Below are 15,974 nucleotides of genomic sequence, written 5' to 3' on the forward strand. Positions count from 1 at the left end.
CCAAGCAGGATACCAGACATGTTCAGAGAGGAGAGAAGGGCCTGATCCAGCAGCTGTGGAAATACAGATTCTCCAAGGTACTCCAGAGTGCAGCTCAGCCCGTGGATTTCCTGAGGGAACAGGCAGAGCCTTCACACTGAGAGTCTCTTGTTTGGGGATTGCTCGTGGCTCCCAGGTTTGTGAAAGGCCAAACTGCCCTCTGTGATCAGATTTTACCAAACCTCTTTTCTTCCTCCCCTTTTAGCTGTCATCACTACAGGTCCTGTCCTGCACAGAGAGGGCTGAAGTCTGGGCAGTATTTCACCTTACCTGGAGAGCACCCTGAAATAATAAAGCAATTGAGCTAACATAGTAATTTTGGAGAGGGGAAGGACTGCCCAAATGGGGGCTAATGGGGAAATTCCTTCTGGATCTGCTGGTCCACTCCACAGCAGCATTTCAGGACACTTTACACCCCATATTCCTACACCTCCAGGCAATAATGCAGGCAAAGTTGTGCTTTCAGTTAAAGTTGCAACTATGTCTTTTTATAATAACTGCTTTGGTCTGATTGCTGACATGGGCAGAAAGAGAAAAAGCTGTCCTTGAGTAAAGCAGCAGTAAATGCTTCTGCCTTGCTTCAAGTGATTAGAAAAATGAGACTTTTAGCCTGGCTTTTTTAATTATATGTCAGGGAGATTCTACAGGGCTTTGCTGAGATTCTGCAGGTGCAGCGGAAAGTGATTTAATAAATAGCATTTTTTTTTCACAAGGCTGAGTGTATGCACATTGAAGCTATCTGGGTAGGCAGTAAATGCCATTCATCATCACCTAAAAGGATGTGAAGTTTAGCCAGATGGTATTTTCTTTAATGCAGGATGTTGCAACACAAGAAATGCATCTGGAAATGGCCACAATTAGGAAAATTACATTCAAAAGAAAGGAAAAGAGATCAGAGCAAACTTTTTAATCACTTTGAGGTCAATACCACTGGTTGGGCTTTGGTCAGAATAACAAGAGAATTGTTCAGTTTGAGGCACAAATTGAAAATATTTGTCAGGTTTTAAATTATATCCTGATAGATGATCATATTTCTGACTGGATATTAGTATTAAATGCTACTCAGACAACTTAGCATCATAAATATAGCTTGTAACTTTTTTCGTAGAATGACCTTATTTGTTAGTATTGAAGGAGCTTTTGAAAGTGCTGTCTTGTAGACCCACTGAAGAATTGTTCACTTGTCTTTTTTTTCTATTGCATTGCTTAAAATCACTAATAAAACTTCCCTGTACAAAACCCACCTTTTTCATCCACTCCATTTTCCTAAATAGGTCATTGCACAAAATCATCTCCAGTTAACTATCAGCATTAAGGAGTCTGACTCAGTCCTCAAAATTAGAAAGACTGGCTAAAATGAACATTCTTTCTAAAAAGATGAACTCTTAATTTGGCATGTCTAGATAATTTAGTATGATTTTGCCTTTCCAAACCACCCTCCAAAACCAGGAAAGGCCCATTACCAAAAGAAAGGATGAGATTTCCATCCAGTCTGTTGACACTTAAGAGAAGCTTTATAGGAGAAACCTCCTCCTCCACTGTAGGAGGAAAGTGAAATCTGCAATCAAGCTGTTTATAAAAACAGAGCAGCATTCTAATAGAAAATCTGCACCAGGCTCAAAATTTTAATATTTTATTTCACTCACACCCACATAAACACAAAACCCATCCTGGCATGCAAACAAGCCCACATCTCTGCTCCTTGTGTGTCACAGACCCTTCAGTCTGCAAAGCAAAAACAAACTCTGCATGTCATGGGCTTATCCTGCACCATGGGGTAATTTGGATTCAGGTGACCTGGATAGAGACAGAGATTTTATCTCAACTTTCCAAATCAAACCTATTGCTATTTATGACCCACACTTCCATTCTTTTATGACTCTGGTTGCTGTGGCAGTGGCACAGCACAGAATAAACACACAACCTGTTTGCATAAGCTGAGCAATTCATCTGAGAAGCTCAAGCAGCCAAGAACATTTCACTGGTAAACAAAATATCAGCTGCACTGTCACACACAGGCAGGGGAAGTGCAGTAAGGAAGTGAAAAAGGTGCACCTTGAGCAAGAGGGGAAACTTCCCCACTTTAAAATGGAAGATTTTTTCCAGGGGTTTGTGTCCCCCTGTGACAAAAGAGAGAGGAAGCAGCCTGCCCATCCCAATGCAGATGGGGGGGACATGCAGGATGCTGCTCGAGTTCCCAAAGTGACCTTTTTCACTTGGGAAACCTTGTCACAAGGTTGGGACATTTTTGTTTTGTACCCAGTGACTCTGATCCTGTTGGTGCAGCAAAGGAGCAGCAGGACCAAGAGTCACAATAATCCACACTCTGAAATTCAGGCTTAGAACAGGAATTGTTCCTCATTCCTCTCTCCTTAAGTCCTGACAGTCCCCAGTACTTGCAGGACTTTATGCTCACACATTTCTTGACGGGATGTAGGTACTGACATTCACTTTCTACAGTTATGGTGGAAGAGGTAAATGTATGCAGAGAAGTTATTTCAGTAATAAAGGCAGATGTCAGATTTGGGAGGCTTCCAAAAATAGGCCCAGGGAGGATTCAAAAGGAAAATGCAGTTGGAACAATGTACACATTTGTTTGTGATGATCCCCTAAACTTCTACAGGTGAGGGAGATTTTGGTGGCACAGAGCTGGAGGACAAACACAGGAGACACCTGGACATTTTGAGTCAAACCTCCTTACTACTGGCTCACAAACTGAAGGTCAGTGGGAAACCTGTGTAGTGAGAAAAGGGAATTCCAGTTCTGCTGTCCCAGGGGAAAAGGTGCTCCCTATCCCCAGAGTCAGGTGTGCTTGGGCCATAATCAGCTGGCATCAGCTGCTCTGAGTCAGGTTTATAAACCCTATGGACTATAAAGGTGAGGTGCCAGCCCTCATTTGTGTTTGGAGACCTCAGGGTAGCTCTTGTGGGTAAGAGGGTGTTGCTGCACTTGCCCAGGGCAGCAGGATGTGGCAGGAGCTGGCTGTGGAGCTCCTGTCCTGCCCTTTGCCCCCTGGCTCTCAGGTGTTGTGTCACCTGGTTAGAGATACCATTTGTAATGTGTCACTTCCTAACACAGCTCCAGCAGCAGCAGCAGAAACATCGACTTTTGGTGCTGAGGGAGAAGGCAAAGCAAGAGGTTGAGGAAAGCCACAGGTTTTTGAGGGGCCTGCTGCAGCTCAGTTCTGAGGTAAGTTATGATTTCAGACCCTGGGTTAACACCTCTAGGCCCCAGCTCTCATGAGAGCAGTTCTAAACACACAGCAACTTGTGAGCTGCTGTAGCACCTCACCCTCACATGGCCACAGAGCTTTCTCCCACCCCATTAATTAATCAACTCTTCAGCAATTGTTGGCATAGGAAAAGCATTATCTACAACCAGGAGCTTTCCAAAGAAGATGAGGAAAAAAGGTTTAAATGTTTTGCTTTTCAAATAGATCACTGAGGCGTGTGCCAATCTGTGTGTGTGCAGGACAGCAGGAATTCCAAAGGCAGTGATCCTCCTGTGACAAGAGCTGGCCACGCAGAGCAGACACAGAGGGGACACTGGCTGGAAGGTGACCTTGCTGCTGGCAGCTACAGGAGGTAGGATACAGTGAAGCACTCCAAGGATTTGGCCTGTGGTTTGCCTATATCAATATTTTGGGGCACTAAAGTAATTGCTATATAGTGTTTTTTAATCTGATTTATGCCCAAACTACAGCATTAATACCTTTCCAATGTTGTGGGAGATCTTGCACTTTTAAAAAAGTAGAAACCCCTCTGAAACTTGTGTGAAAAGTATAATTTTCTTCATTTGGCTTTACTATAAATAAATTTAATATAATTTATTGATATAAATTAGAATATTGTATGTGTATTTTTAAAGTTCATTTAAAGTGGCATAAAGACTTGAGAATTGCTTCCAGGGTCTTATGGATGCAATTACCAGAAAGGCACCTTTGCAGAGGTAAAACTTTCAGTACCACATAAAAATGAGCAGCATTCTGGTTTGAAAAGATTCAATCTCCATGGAGGACTTGGCTGTCAAAGTAAGGAATTGAAATAATATTTCTGACTGCAGTAAGAAAATACTTCCTTTCTCTTACCTTCAGTAATCAAGAGATGGGTTCACTGAGACACTCTGCATTGAAGATAGAAAGAGATCCCAGTCCAGTGGATCCCAAAATATTGGGAAAAAGAAAACCTTTAGGAGGAGGAGGTTCATATTGCCCAGTGCTTCAAGGAGGTGAACATGACATTAAAGGATTTAGTGGTATTGGGAAAATGCCCTATTCAACCTGGTCTGAAACAGTTTTCTAACTAATTTTGAAAATTTTGACCTGAATATTTATGTTCATTATGCATATTTAAACTATGGCATGTTCCTTTGTACTCCTGGCCCTTCTAAGACAATCTTGTTGGGAGCTGAGAGTTATTTATCCTATTGATGGGCCCCTTTTTTTTTATTTTTACCTGTTTGCCATGATTTCACTTGTAAGGGAGGTTGATGTCCATTCCTTGCTCCTGGAAGTGTACAGCTGAGGGATGACTCCTCCAGCTCCTGCTGAGGGCAGTGCATGGGCTTGGCAGACAAGTATTTGCCAAAGGCATCTTGAGTTCAGAAATGGATGTTAACTTGTACTGGGGGAGTGGTTTTTTGTATCTTTTCCTTTCAGATATTTTATTTTTGGTGACATTAACTCTTTGCCTTGGGGTCTCTGCCAGCAGATCACAGGCAGTCACAGCACAGCCATCACACCTCGAATCTCTTGTCACCTTGGGTGAATCTGCCCCATGGGGAGACCTGGGACAGCTCTGAGGACAGCAGTGACCAGGCCAGCTCCAACAGCCAGGTAACACCAGCTCTCAAAACAGTTTGAGGAGTGTTTCTCTCTATGGGTTGGTTGGTTTTTTGGTTTTAGTCCCTCTATCAAACTGTTCACCTGATGACACCGATACTCTGCTCTGTCCCCAGCGGAGCGCAGCCATTCCACACTTTGGATGTTCCAGCACCTTGCATGGCTCCAGCCTGGCTGTGGTGGAGCAGTGCCTGAGGACAGAGGAGCTGCGGACTCGGCACCGGGCAGTGCTGCTGCAGCTCCGGAGGAAGGCCCTGCGGGAGAGGGCCAGGGCCGAGCTGGCCTGGCTGGGCCACCGCAGACGGTGAGGGCACTGCCGCTGGAGGCCTGCTAGGCCGGGAGTGCTTTTCCTCCTTTCACAGGAACAAAATAAATGTAAAATCGTCTTAGAAAGCAAGTAGCAAGTAAAAAATTGAGAGGAAAGGAGTCTGCATGGTTTTAGTGTCTCCAGAGCAGAGTTGAGCTTCTATTGGAGCCTCCTCTGTGATGGTGTGATGCACCACCTGGATGAGGAGCCCTCAGGGATGGACAGTGAGGGGTGTCCCTCAGTGCTAATGAGGATAACGAGCCCTCAGGGACAGTGAGGGGTGTTCCTCAGCATTGACCGGGCTGAGGAGCTCTCAGGGATGGACAGTGAGGGGTGTCCTTCAGTGCTAATGAGGATAACGAGCCCTCAGGGACAGTGAGGGGTGTTCCTCAGCATTGACCGGGCTGAGGAGCCCTCAGGGATGGACAGTGAGGGGTGTCCCTCAGCACTGATGAGGATAAAGAGCCCTTAGGGATGGTTGGTGACCAGTGTCCCTCAGTGCTAATGAGGATAACGATTCCTCAGGGACAGTGAGGGATGTCCCTCAGCACTGACCAGGATGAGGAGCCCTCAGGGATGGACAGTGAGGGGCGTCCCTCAGCACTGACCACTGAGACACTGTAAGGAACCCCCAGTGTTCAGGAGACTCCATTTGCTTCAGGAGAGGTCCAGCCACCACAGCCCCAAGGTGGTGAGATGTCTTCTGAGTCCATTGTAACTTTCTGCAGACTCTTCCATACCTATAGCTGCTTTGAGAGGAGATTTGCTCCCATTCCATCGATAAATTCAAGGCATTTAATGATCTGACTCTGGTTCTCATCCTTGTGATCCCCAGTGTTCTGGAAAACCTGCAGGATAGTACAGGAGCCTCTGCCATGGCAGCAAAGCAGCACAAAGTCCTGATGGAGCTGAAATGGGAGCAGGTAATGCTGCAGTGAGAGGAGCTGGCATTCATTTCATATCCACAGGGAGGTGTCTGGAGTTGCTGGAGCAAGTGGGAGTTGTGTTTAAAAAAAAAAATCACTTTGCATCCATTATTCTGCATATTTCCTACATACCCACAGTGAGGTGGCTTTTGTGCCAAAGTCAGCAGTCTGTAAATCTTGGATAAAAGAAAACATCTTTTTTTTTTCCTCTTCTGCTACCTCACTGTTATTGTGGATTTTTCTATTTATGCCATAACAGGTCATATAATGTAGGTTTCCATTGATTTATGTTTGTGATGTTGAAATATATTAAATTAATCTGACAGCTAATTTTATAGTCTTGGTTATTCCACTATGCTAGGTTCATAATTACACTTGGTAGTCAGAAAATTTCTGTCCTGCTCCTTACATAGTGTGAGCCTCTCATTTAAGTAAAGGAATTCCTAGTGCACACAACAAGCACCCTGTAGCTTTGAATGATCTAAAGACAATTTTTAAAGGTCTCACCCCTTGGCACCCCATAAAAACATCCCTTTACCCATCATCAGTTTTCACAGGTGAAAGCCCTGTTGAAAAATAAAACTGCAAATTTTTTATAAAAAAGGAAACTATTGTATTTTCAGGGTATTTTGGGATTAATAGTGCCCTCTGTGAAGAAACATTATACATATTTTTAAGTATAGCTCTTCATTATCCTCACTCTGTTATGTTCCTTTCTTTCTCTGCTTTGTGTAGGCAGAAATCCAGCATCTGAAAAACATCCACAGGGCAGCCCATCAGGAAAGGAAGCTTTTATTAAAACAGCAGAGAGAAATCTTAATGAAGCAACAGTCAACAGCACAACTCCAGGAAAAGCTGCACAGTTTGGCTGGAGAGCAGGAGGTTGTGAAGTCAGGGAGTAAAGACAACTGTGTCCAGCTAAAGCATAAAAAGAGCAAGAAATATGAGGGGTAAGTAAAATCTCTCAGTGATTACTGAAGGTAAGACTGAATCCAGTGGAGTAGATGGAGACAGGTATGTCCTAGATAATTGTGTGAGCTTAGATACTCCAAAGAGGGAGTGTATAATGATAAATTTTTCCAACTTCTGTGTTCAAGCAGTTGATAAATCAAGATCACTGCTTATCATTCTGTCCCAAATGGTGAGTTCCTCAGGGCACCTTTAATGATGCCACACAACTGCTAATGATAGTCCATGCTTTCATGGTGGCTTTTAACTACAAACCCAAACACTTTGCAACTATATATTAATTAGGCTTCACAATACCCATCTGGAATGAGTAGAAATGTATTGATTTAATTGGGGCAATTCACTCCTTTGTCACCCTCTGGCTCTCAGCCTCTGTATCACTCAGCCCCTCAGAGCTGGTCTGTGCTTCACTGAGGATTTAACCAGAGAAGGATTTTGTAATACACAGGGCTAAATTTTAGGCTTAAACCGAAGCACAGAGGTGTCATGTAAAATCCTACAGTGAGCTATAATTCAGGAGTTTAGTCAGACTGAGAAATCCCCATCCTGCTGTTCCCCAGGAGCATCCCTGTCTGCTTCCTGCTGGGCTGCAGGAGCTGAGCAGTGTGAATGAGAACCCCACTGCATCCACACTGCTCAGAACAAAAATCTAGTTTGCTTCAGGAAGAGTAAAAGCAGTTAAAGACATATATTTATCAATGTGAATTAAAACCTCCTTTCATTCAGTGTTACCCAGAGCTTTAGCAGGGTGGTGAGTCAGGTTTGTGCATTTACTTAAGTCCCCACAGGGGAAGGCTTTCAAATAAATCCCTGCATGGAACTGATCTATAATTCATGGTGTTATTGATTACAAGTCAGAGAAATCTTTAAAAGGTTTCTTGGCTGTGCTTTCACTTCGTATCACTGATAAGGCTGCTTGTAGGAGAACAGTGAATATTGGTGTCAGTCTGGAGCAGCCAGGGGCTGGTGGAATCAAATGCACCCAAATTCTGGATGCTTGTCCATAGATCTGTCCTGTATAGGAGTGCAGAGTGGTGAGATGCTATTTATCCACCTGCATGGCTATGTTCATATTTTGTACTCATCAGGAACAAAGCATTCCATGTCTAACTCTTCACAGCTTTTCTACTGAGAACAAGGAATCACTGGTACAACACCAGAAACAGGTGGAGGAGTTGCCAGGTTTGGAGCAGTCCCTTAATGCTCAGGATGATGTTTTCTTACCTCTGGAACCTACACTTTCAGCTGGAGTGGATCCTATAGCCACACTTGTTACAAGAAGAGACCAGAAGTGTGTATTTCTGGTAAGGACCACCTCTGGAATTCCCTTATTGCCTAAAGAAAGGGTGCCCCAGATTATATTTGCCTTAAAATAGGACCAGCACAGAACTCATTTGGCACTTAGGAACATGAAGTCAAAATAAGTGTGTTGGTTACATGCACCTTTTCCTTAAGACATTAATTCTGTCTCCTAAATGTTTACGTTCTAGGAATCTGTGCTGGAGGAAAAGGCACTTCTTTCAAACCCTGATCCTCAAGACAATGAAGATATTAATCCATGTGGCAGAAAGAACCCAGTGAAAGGCCTGGGGATGCTTCCTACTTGGTGTAACTTATGCCTGCTTCAGGAGGAAAACACTCTTGAAGGAACAGGTCAATTTAATGCTATTATGTCCAATCTGTTTCAACTACTTCAATCAAATTTTAATCCAGACAGAAAGAGAGACAATCTTCTCATTTATTACCAAAGTGTCTTGCTCACTATAGCCAATGTATAAATCACTGCTGGGCAAGATGGTGGGGATCTCTCAGAGGTTTATTAAGAGATATGATTATACTGCTTCCCCAGAACAAAATCATAACTTACTCTGATTGTGTCATTAACAATTTGCTCTCTTTTGATACAGTTTTTCAAGAATTTAAGGCTGTTCTTTTTAAAAGAACATAGATCAGTTGAAGATAGACTTGGACAGAACATGCTGGAGTTATTTTTGTTTCCAGGTTTTATCCTCAGCTCATATTTCTTACTCTCAGTAGGACAGGTGGAAAATAAAACTGTCTGTTTATATATGAGTCAGTTATATCATTTACATAGTTCTGGGTATGCATAATTTCTGTAATATAAACATTTACATATTGTGGCAGTATTTCCTATTTCTGTTATTTTTCTAATGAACCATCTTTCTGTGTTTCATAGAATGTCCTGATTTGGAAGGGACCCCCAAGGATCATAAAGTCCAACTCCTAATTTACTCCTAGATATCATAGTGAGGAGCATGATAGATTTGAGTGTCCTAAATGATCTATCAGTAAGCTCTTCTATAAAATATTTTTAAGTAATTTTAAAAAAATTCTTTTAAATGTTCCAGTTAAAGAAGTGGAAGTGCCTGTCCCTTCTGAGGTCCATCAGGTGGATTCCAGTCAGTGTTTGAACCATTTGGACCATATTTCTCATGAAGCTTCTGATGAACAAAATTTAAAAGCATTTTCTGAGGGATTAACTTCCACCGAATCATTGTCCAAGTCAAACAACTCCTTTTTGCAATGTGAAAGTGCCAAATCAGACTCTTCTCACTTGGAATTTCAGAAAGTGTCTGCAGCTTGGATCAGCTTCTCAAAAAGTTCCATTTCAGACCCAGAATTAGAGCTGAAGCATGGAGAGGACACAGATGTCAGTGTCCCAGAAGAGTTTGTCTGTGACAGTGGTGATGTGTTTGCTAATACCTCAAAAGAGATGCCAATAGCAATAAGCAATGGAAAGGAAACATCACCTAGTGACAAACACAATGAATGTGAGCTGCCTGAAGATGACAGAGCTGAGACTTCATCCCTCTCCCAGAAATACCCTGGAGATGTGTTGGGTCATGGCTGCACTGATCACCTGCTTTCCTTCATCCCAGCAAACAAAGCAAATGCCTCCAGAACTGAGTCAGCACATTGCTCCCAGTCTGAAAACCCTTCTGAGGGAGTGGATGAGCCACACCTGGGTGACTGCAGCAGAAACAAGCCCTGTTCTCAGGAGATCCCAACACTGGGAAATGATGCAGCTGCCAGCCCTTCATGCACTGATGCAACCTCCAGTAGCAATAAGAGTCTCCCTCCAACTGATGAGGACACCTTGTTGGAAATGCTGTGTCCTGTGGGTGAAGTATTGTCCTCTGGAAGTGCTGACTTGCCATCCTCTAACAGAAAGGATTTGTCATTTCCAAGTGAAGATCTTCTTCCTCCCCCTTTAGGTGCAGATGCAATGAAAAATGATGATCCTGCCTCCAGCACGGATGATTTCACATCTCCACTGGAACAAATGACAGGCTTAGAGTCTGCTCAGGGCATGGATGAAGATGTATCACTGGAAATGGATGCATTACCCCCATTACCTGATAACACCATGCCTGAAGAATCTCCCCTGCTCAGTACAGAGACAAGTGGTGCTTTTTCAACTCAGGATGGTTGTCTCTCAGAGCAATCTATTACAGCTCTTTCCAGCTGTTTATCAGAAAACCAGCATGGAGAGCAGGAGATGCCTTTGCAGCATTTGGAGTTACTGCCTGTGTCAAATACAGATTCTTCTGGTGGAAGTAAAAGTCCTGAATTCCCAATGAAACAATGCAAAATGTGTGAAAAGCTGTCCAGTGCTGAGGAGGACAGTGATGATGATCCATTATCATCATTTGAAATTGGGGACAGAGTGTTGGTAAAGCAAAGCCAGCCTGGAACTCTGATGTTCAAAGGCCAGACTCATTTTGGCAGTGGTCACTGGGCTGGTGTTGCACTGGACAAAACTGAAGGTGACAATGCTGGAACTTATGAAGGGGTGAAGTATTTTGAGTGTGCTCAGCACTGCGGGGTCTTTGTCAGACCTGGTGAGATTTCACACTTGTTTGGGGTTAACAAAAACAGCTCCAGTTACATGGGGAATGAAGACTCTGACTCCTTCCATGATGATGATGACTCCCTCAACGGAGACTGCAAATATTCTGAAGATGATGAGCAGAGAGTGGGGTTTGCAGAGGAGAAAGCAGAAGATACAAATAGTGCAGGAGGTTCAGAAGTGAAAGAAAACCAGTCTGGTTTACACAGTGCCTTGCTGTGTGGAAAAGGGCAGAAATTTCCCCATTCCAACCAGTGTAACTGTAATGAATTCCTCTATCAAAAGAACTTAATGTGCTTGGGATCAGATAAAGAAAAACCAGAACTGGCACAAATAAAACAAACAATATTTGCAGATGCTTTTCCAAAGAAAAACAAGACAGATGAGGTAAACACAAGCAAAAATATTTGTTGCTTGGTAGAGGATCAGAAAAGAATTAAACTTGCTGATGATATTGCAAGTGAACTCAGTAAAAAACTTCTGTTTGACATTTTAATTGCATTTTGTGAAACAGCTCAACACAAATATAAAAGTGCCTTTGAAAAAGACATGATGAATTATGGCAAAGGCCTGAGGCAAGAAGACAATCAGAAACTATTTCCCCTCAAAGAAAATTCAGTTGCTGCCTTATCTGAGCCATCAGCAAAGGTTTCTGATGTTTCACTGGGTGATTTTGATACGCTTTGCATTCATGGTTGTCACACAGTAACAGACAGAATTGTAACTAAATTTATAGATGATGCAGTTAAAGAATATAAGAAGATTAAAAGAAAACACAGATCAAAAGCAGACAAGATACTTCATTTATCTCCAGAGACTTCTCCAACCACTTTGCCTGTAAGTATAGTGAGAAAGTTTTTATTTCAAGTGCTGGCCCTGAAGCTGGGTCTATAGAGGCAAGAATTTGTGTGGCCCAGTTTTTCATCATCCAGAGAAATTATATCAATGTTAGGAAGTAGATTGCTGACTTCATGTGACCCATTCCTTATTTCAGGAATTATTCAGTATCCCTTGGATAGTACATGTATGGTCCAAACAAGGAAAATGGGAGTTCTTTATTGGATTCTTTAATAATACATCAGTAAGCTTTCTTTGAGCCCATGAACAAAATGGTTTTAAGTGTAAGCTTGACCAGTTGCTAATAATCTCAATACCTCTGAAAAGATGGAATATATCTGATTTTTCTTTTCCTCTCTTGAAGCTCCTTTTAAAAATCCTTGATGCTGGTGTTTTTGGAAGCTCTGAAGATTTTGATCAGCTGAATTCTGACCAAAACATGCTGGTGAGACAGACACAAAAGCAACACTTGTACAAATTAGACCAGTGGCACTCAGCTCCTTGGAAGAAAACTGTGGAAGTTCCTCTTGTGATACCACATAACAGTTCTTATGTTAAAAATTTGTCTGCATATGCTGTGGAAGAATTATGGACCCCAGAGAACATAAAATCAAATTTCAGGAACATCAATGTGCCAAAGTACTTGGAATATAGTGATCTCCCAGGGAATGATTTGGAAGAAGAAAGCAAGAGGATGTATAATCAGGTATTTTTAAAGCACTAACTGTTAATTAATTTTTGTAGTGTTCTGGAGGCTGCATCATATTAGCAAATATTTAATGTTATTCCAGTAGCTAACACTAAATATAACTAAAGGAACACTGAAAGGTACCACCAGGAGTATGTTACAATTTGCTGCAGAATAATTCCAGTAGAATAAATGTCCTTGCAGAGATTTCAGAGTTTTGCCAGAGCTCCACCATGCGCCCTTGGACACCTGCCCCAGTGTCTGTTTGGGTCTGTTCAGGGAAAGCCAAGGTCCATGGGAAGCTGGGGACTGGAATCCAGTTTTCCTGACTTCAGTGTCCTGCTGAGTTTGTTACAGGTTATATTTGATTTGAGCCATGAGCTGCTGTGTGCAGAATATCAAGTGACTGCAAAGCCAAATATGTTCCCATGGATGGAAAAAAATGTGGGATCTCCCTGTTCCAGGCATCTCTGCAGAAGGACAGATGTCAGTGATGTCAAGGTATGTTCTGGCAATGTCAAGTACAGGAAAAAGAGTGAAAAGAGCAGAGATTGCAAAAAGAAATGTGAATTTTGGGAGGAATATAACAATGTGACTGAGGTGATGGGAGAAGAAACAGTATTACCCTGAAATGCCTGAATAAATACAGATTGAGCTGAATAGTAAAAATATTCCATATGTATAGAGTTAAGAATGGGAATGGGCCTTTAAACTATCCTAATTATGACTATTTTGTGTCTAATATTATGATTAAAATGTGTTGGCTGGCCAGTATTGATCAGCTACCTCTAGATCAGTCCCCCTAAACTTTGGGATATTTCTGGATCTTCACACTGGCACCTGTCACTCATCTGGAACCTTCCCAGCACCAGAATTCTTATGAGGAGAGTTCTTTTCAGCCTTCTTTATTTTGTAGACGTTTGTTCAGGGTGAAATTATTAAAATAATGAACCTGGAAAAGAATGACTTAGAAATGAAAAGAAAATTCCTAAATATGACCAAGTATGGAAACTGTAAGAGAGACAGAGTGGACCTTATTCTGGTAAGCAGAATTTCCAATGGGGATTTGTTTATTTCCTCTAGATTTAAACTAGAAATTCTCATCCTGTTGTGAGAATCAAATTTACTGAAATTAACTTCAGAACTTCAAATTACTGCCTTTTAAAAAATTGAATTAATAATCCAGTATTTCTAGCTCTTGTGAGTGATTTAAATTAAAAAAATTAAATCATGCAGATGTAAAGTTGTCAGATTATATGCAGTGTCTCAGTATTTTTGTGAAACTCTTCTTTTTAAAGTAAAAATTTGTTTCCATGCTATATTTTAGATCCAGGAGCTTCGCAAAGAAGAATCTCAGTGGACTTCCTATGGTGATGATGAATTAAGAGTGAAGATGAGGATGACTGAAGCCATATTTGATAGCTTGATCCTTGATACAATCAGAGTTCTTAATAAGATTTACCTGAAAAAAGCCTGTTTGAAAGGTGACTGTGCACCATCTTTTCTCTTTTAATCCACTGTGGAACTGGTTAAAAGGAGCTTGGAGATGGTTTCAGGGAGCTGGCACAGGGGATGGCAGGACCTAGAGCCAGACAATCAGGTTAAATGTCTATAATTTTATGCAAATGTGGCAAATACTGATGTGATGCACTTTAAATTGGAGATTTTTCCATCAGCACCTTCAATTCCTAACAATTAGATGAGTGCCTGTAACTGGGTTATTTATCATGCAATTCACAGGAGCCCATTGAAATTTTACAATATCTAAATGTGGGGTGCTGAGAATGTACTTTAACAGACAAAAGAGAGGAAATCAATACTCTTTTTGTATTGGTAAAACTGGAAAAATCAAGATTTTGACAAGGAAATAGAAGTATTTCCTCAGCGTGGTAATTGTTCACAATGCTAATTGCTGTGGTCCCGCTTATTTTGTACTGAGAAAATCAAATTTTTGTTAGTTCTTTTTAAAATAAATGCTGTGCAAATATTTCTTACTGGAATTCAGGAACTGTTTATTATTGAATAATTGATTGTAAAGAGATCAGCTTTTTTCCAATCCTATTCATTCAGAGGGTCTTTCAATAAAATTAAAATTGGGATCAATAAAGATAAATTATAGATAAAATTAAGATTTAAAAATACAATACTTAAAATCTTCTTGGGGGAATAGAAAGACATTTTATGTTTGTATTTTTAAATAGTGTTGACTTAATTGTTTTTTGTACTTGTATAATATTTTATTCAGAAAACAAGTGGCTTATTTTGTTTATTTATTTGTACTGAAATCAGTTAGAATTACAGATTATCTTGTGCACACTGTTTTTCTCAGCAGTGAATGGGTGCATTTTTGCTGGGCACATTAAACCCTCCTTTGCTTGTTGCCATATGAACAGAAATAAAAAGACAACTTCTGCCCCCAGTGCCTTAACTGATGTTCTTACCCTATGAACTATTTCATGTCTCTAGTGGTACATTTCCTTGTCTCTGACTTTATCCTCATTGATTAGTTAATCCACATAAGTTACTTGTTTTCTTGTTGTCAGTTTATAGCAGAATTTAACTCCATTTTTTTTTCTCCTGGATTTAAAATGTTGCACACAATGGCCAATCTATAAATTGCAGCACTCTGGCTTTTCACTTTATTCTCACTCTGGTTTTGCAGCAGCAGGCTCCCTGTGTTTGGAATGAAATCTATTTAAAATATCACTTGGATATGAATAAATAGCCGAAGGACTTGTTTGATTTTAGCCTTATGTTACAGCTGAGGCAGAGACCCATCAGATTTGCAGTGAGGGGAGCCTGAACCCTCACACAGTGCTCTGCAGGGAAGGACACAGCTATAAAGTACCTCCTGCTGATGAGAATAAAAAGTGTGTACACAGAACATGTCAGACATGTTTAATATCCTCCACCATTCTGTGTACAAAACCTGAGATTCTGGCACCCAGATATATTGACCTGTTCACTCAGTGGCAAGGCTTCAATATCAAGATTACTCTCCTTCAAGGTCTAATATTTTGTTTGCCTTGGGTTTGATCAATATTAACCTCCTGGGTCAATAAATCTTGATACTAGCCTCAAGAGGAGTCATTATCTTTCATAGAAAATGATTATTTCTCAGTTAAACCCTACATTTAATTCTCCTGTAATCCATCTCTTTCATCTTCATACATTTAACAATTCTTCTAAATAAAATGTGCTCTAAAATATCTTAGGCACTGCAGATTTTTAAAATCCTAATTAGCAGCTGCTACAAGGTTTTTCAATTCTTGGAAGCCGTTGTAGTTCTGCTATTGTAACCATCTATTTTGTTGCTTGTTGTACCCAGAAAAAAATAGAGAAAAGCCTAAAGCTGGGCTGTGATATGAGAATCATTTAGGTTGTAGCTGTGGATATGGACCATAAGATGTGTTTGAACCATTTTAGATTTAATGGTCAAATAAAATAAAGGGTCAGGAAAAAGCAGAAGTAGCAGAATTTTACTCTTGTACTGTTTG

The 15,974-nt window shown here is 41.1% G+C and overlaps 1 protein-coding gene across 1 annotated transcript in view; it reads left to right on the forward strand.

Moving 5' to 3' along the window:
• The window catches only part of CCDC187 (coiled-coil domain containing 187), a 31,018-nt gene extending 16,113 nt beyond the window's left edge, over positions 1–14,905 (forward strand). Inside the window, exons 11-25 of the mRNA XM_077189228.1 lie at positions 2,663–2,760; positions 3,118–3,228; positions 3,511–3,623; positions 4,133–4,266; positions 4,749–4,873; positions 4,996–5,183; positions 6,022–6,109; positions 6,848–7,062; positions 8,202–8,385; positions 8,572–8,734; positions 9,451–11,789; positions 12,154–12,495; positions 12,835–12,978; positions 13,394–13,519; positions 13,805–14,905. Coding sequence (XP_077045343.1) covers positions 2,663–2,760; positions 3,118–3,228; positions 3,511–3,623; positions 4,133–4,266; positions 4,749–4,873; positions 4,996–5,183; positions 6,022–6,109; positions 6,848–7,062; positions 8,202–8,385; positions 8,572–8,734; positions 9,451–11,789; positions 12,154–12,495; positions 12,835–12,978; positions 13,394–13,519; positions 13,805–13,990 — 4,556 coding nt within the window. The 3' untranslated portion in view covers positions 13,991–14,905. The remainder of the gene's footprint in view (positions 1–2,662; positions 2,761–3,117; positions 3,229–3,510; positions 3,624–4,132; positions 4,267–4,748; positions 4,874–4,995; positions 5,184–6,021; positions 6,110–6,847; positions 7,063–8,201; positions 8,386–8,571; positions 8,735–9,450; positions 11,790–12,153; positions 12,496–12,834; positions 12,979–13,393; positions 13,520–13,804) is intronic.
• The last annotated feature ends 1,069 nt before the right edge of the window (positions 14,906–15,974 follow it).

The sequence above is a fragment of the Agelaius phoeniceus genome, chromosome 21, assembly GCF_051311805.1.
Source record: "Agelaius phoeniceus isolate bAgePho1 chromosome 21, bAgePho1.hap1, whole genome shotgun sequence".
Classification (NCBI taxonomy): Eukaryota; Metazoa; Chordata; class Aves; order Passeriformes; family Icteridae; genus Agelaius; species Agelaius phoeniceus.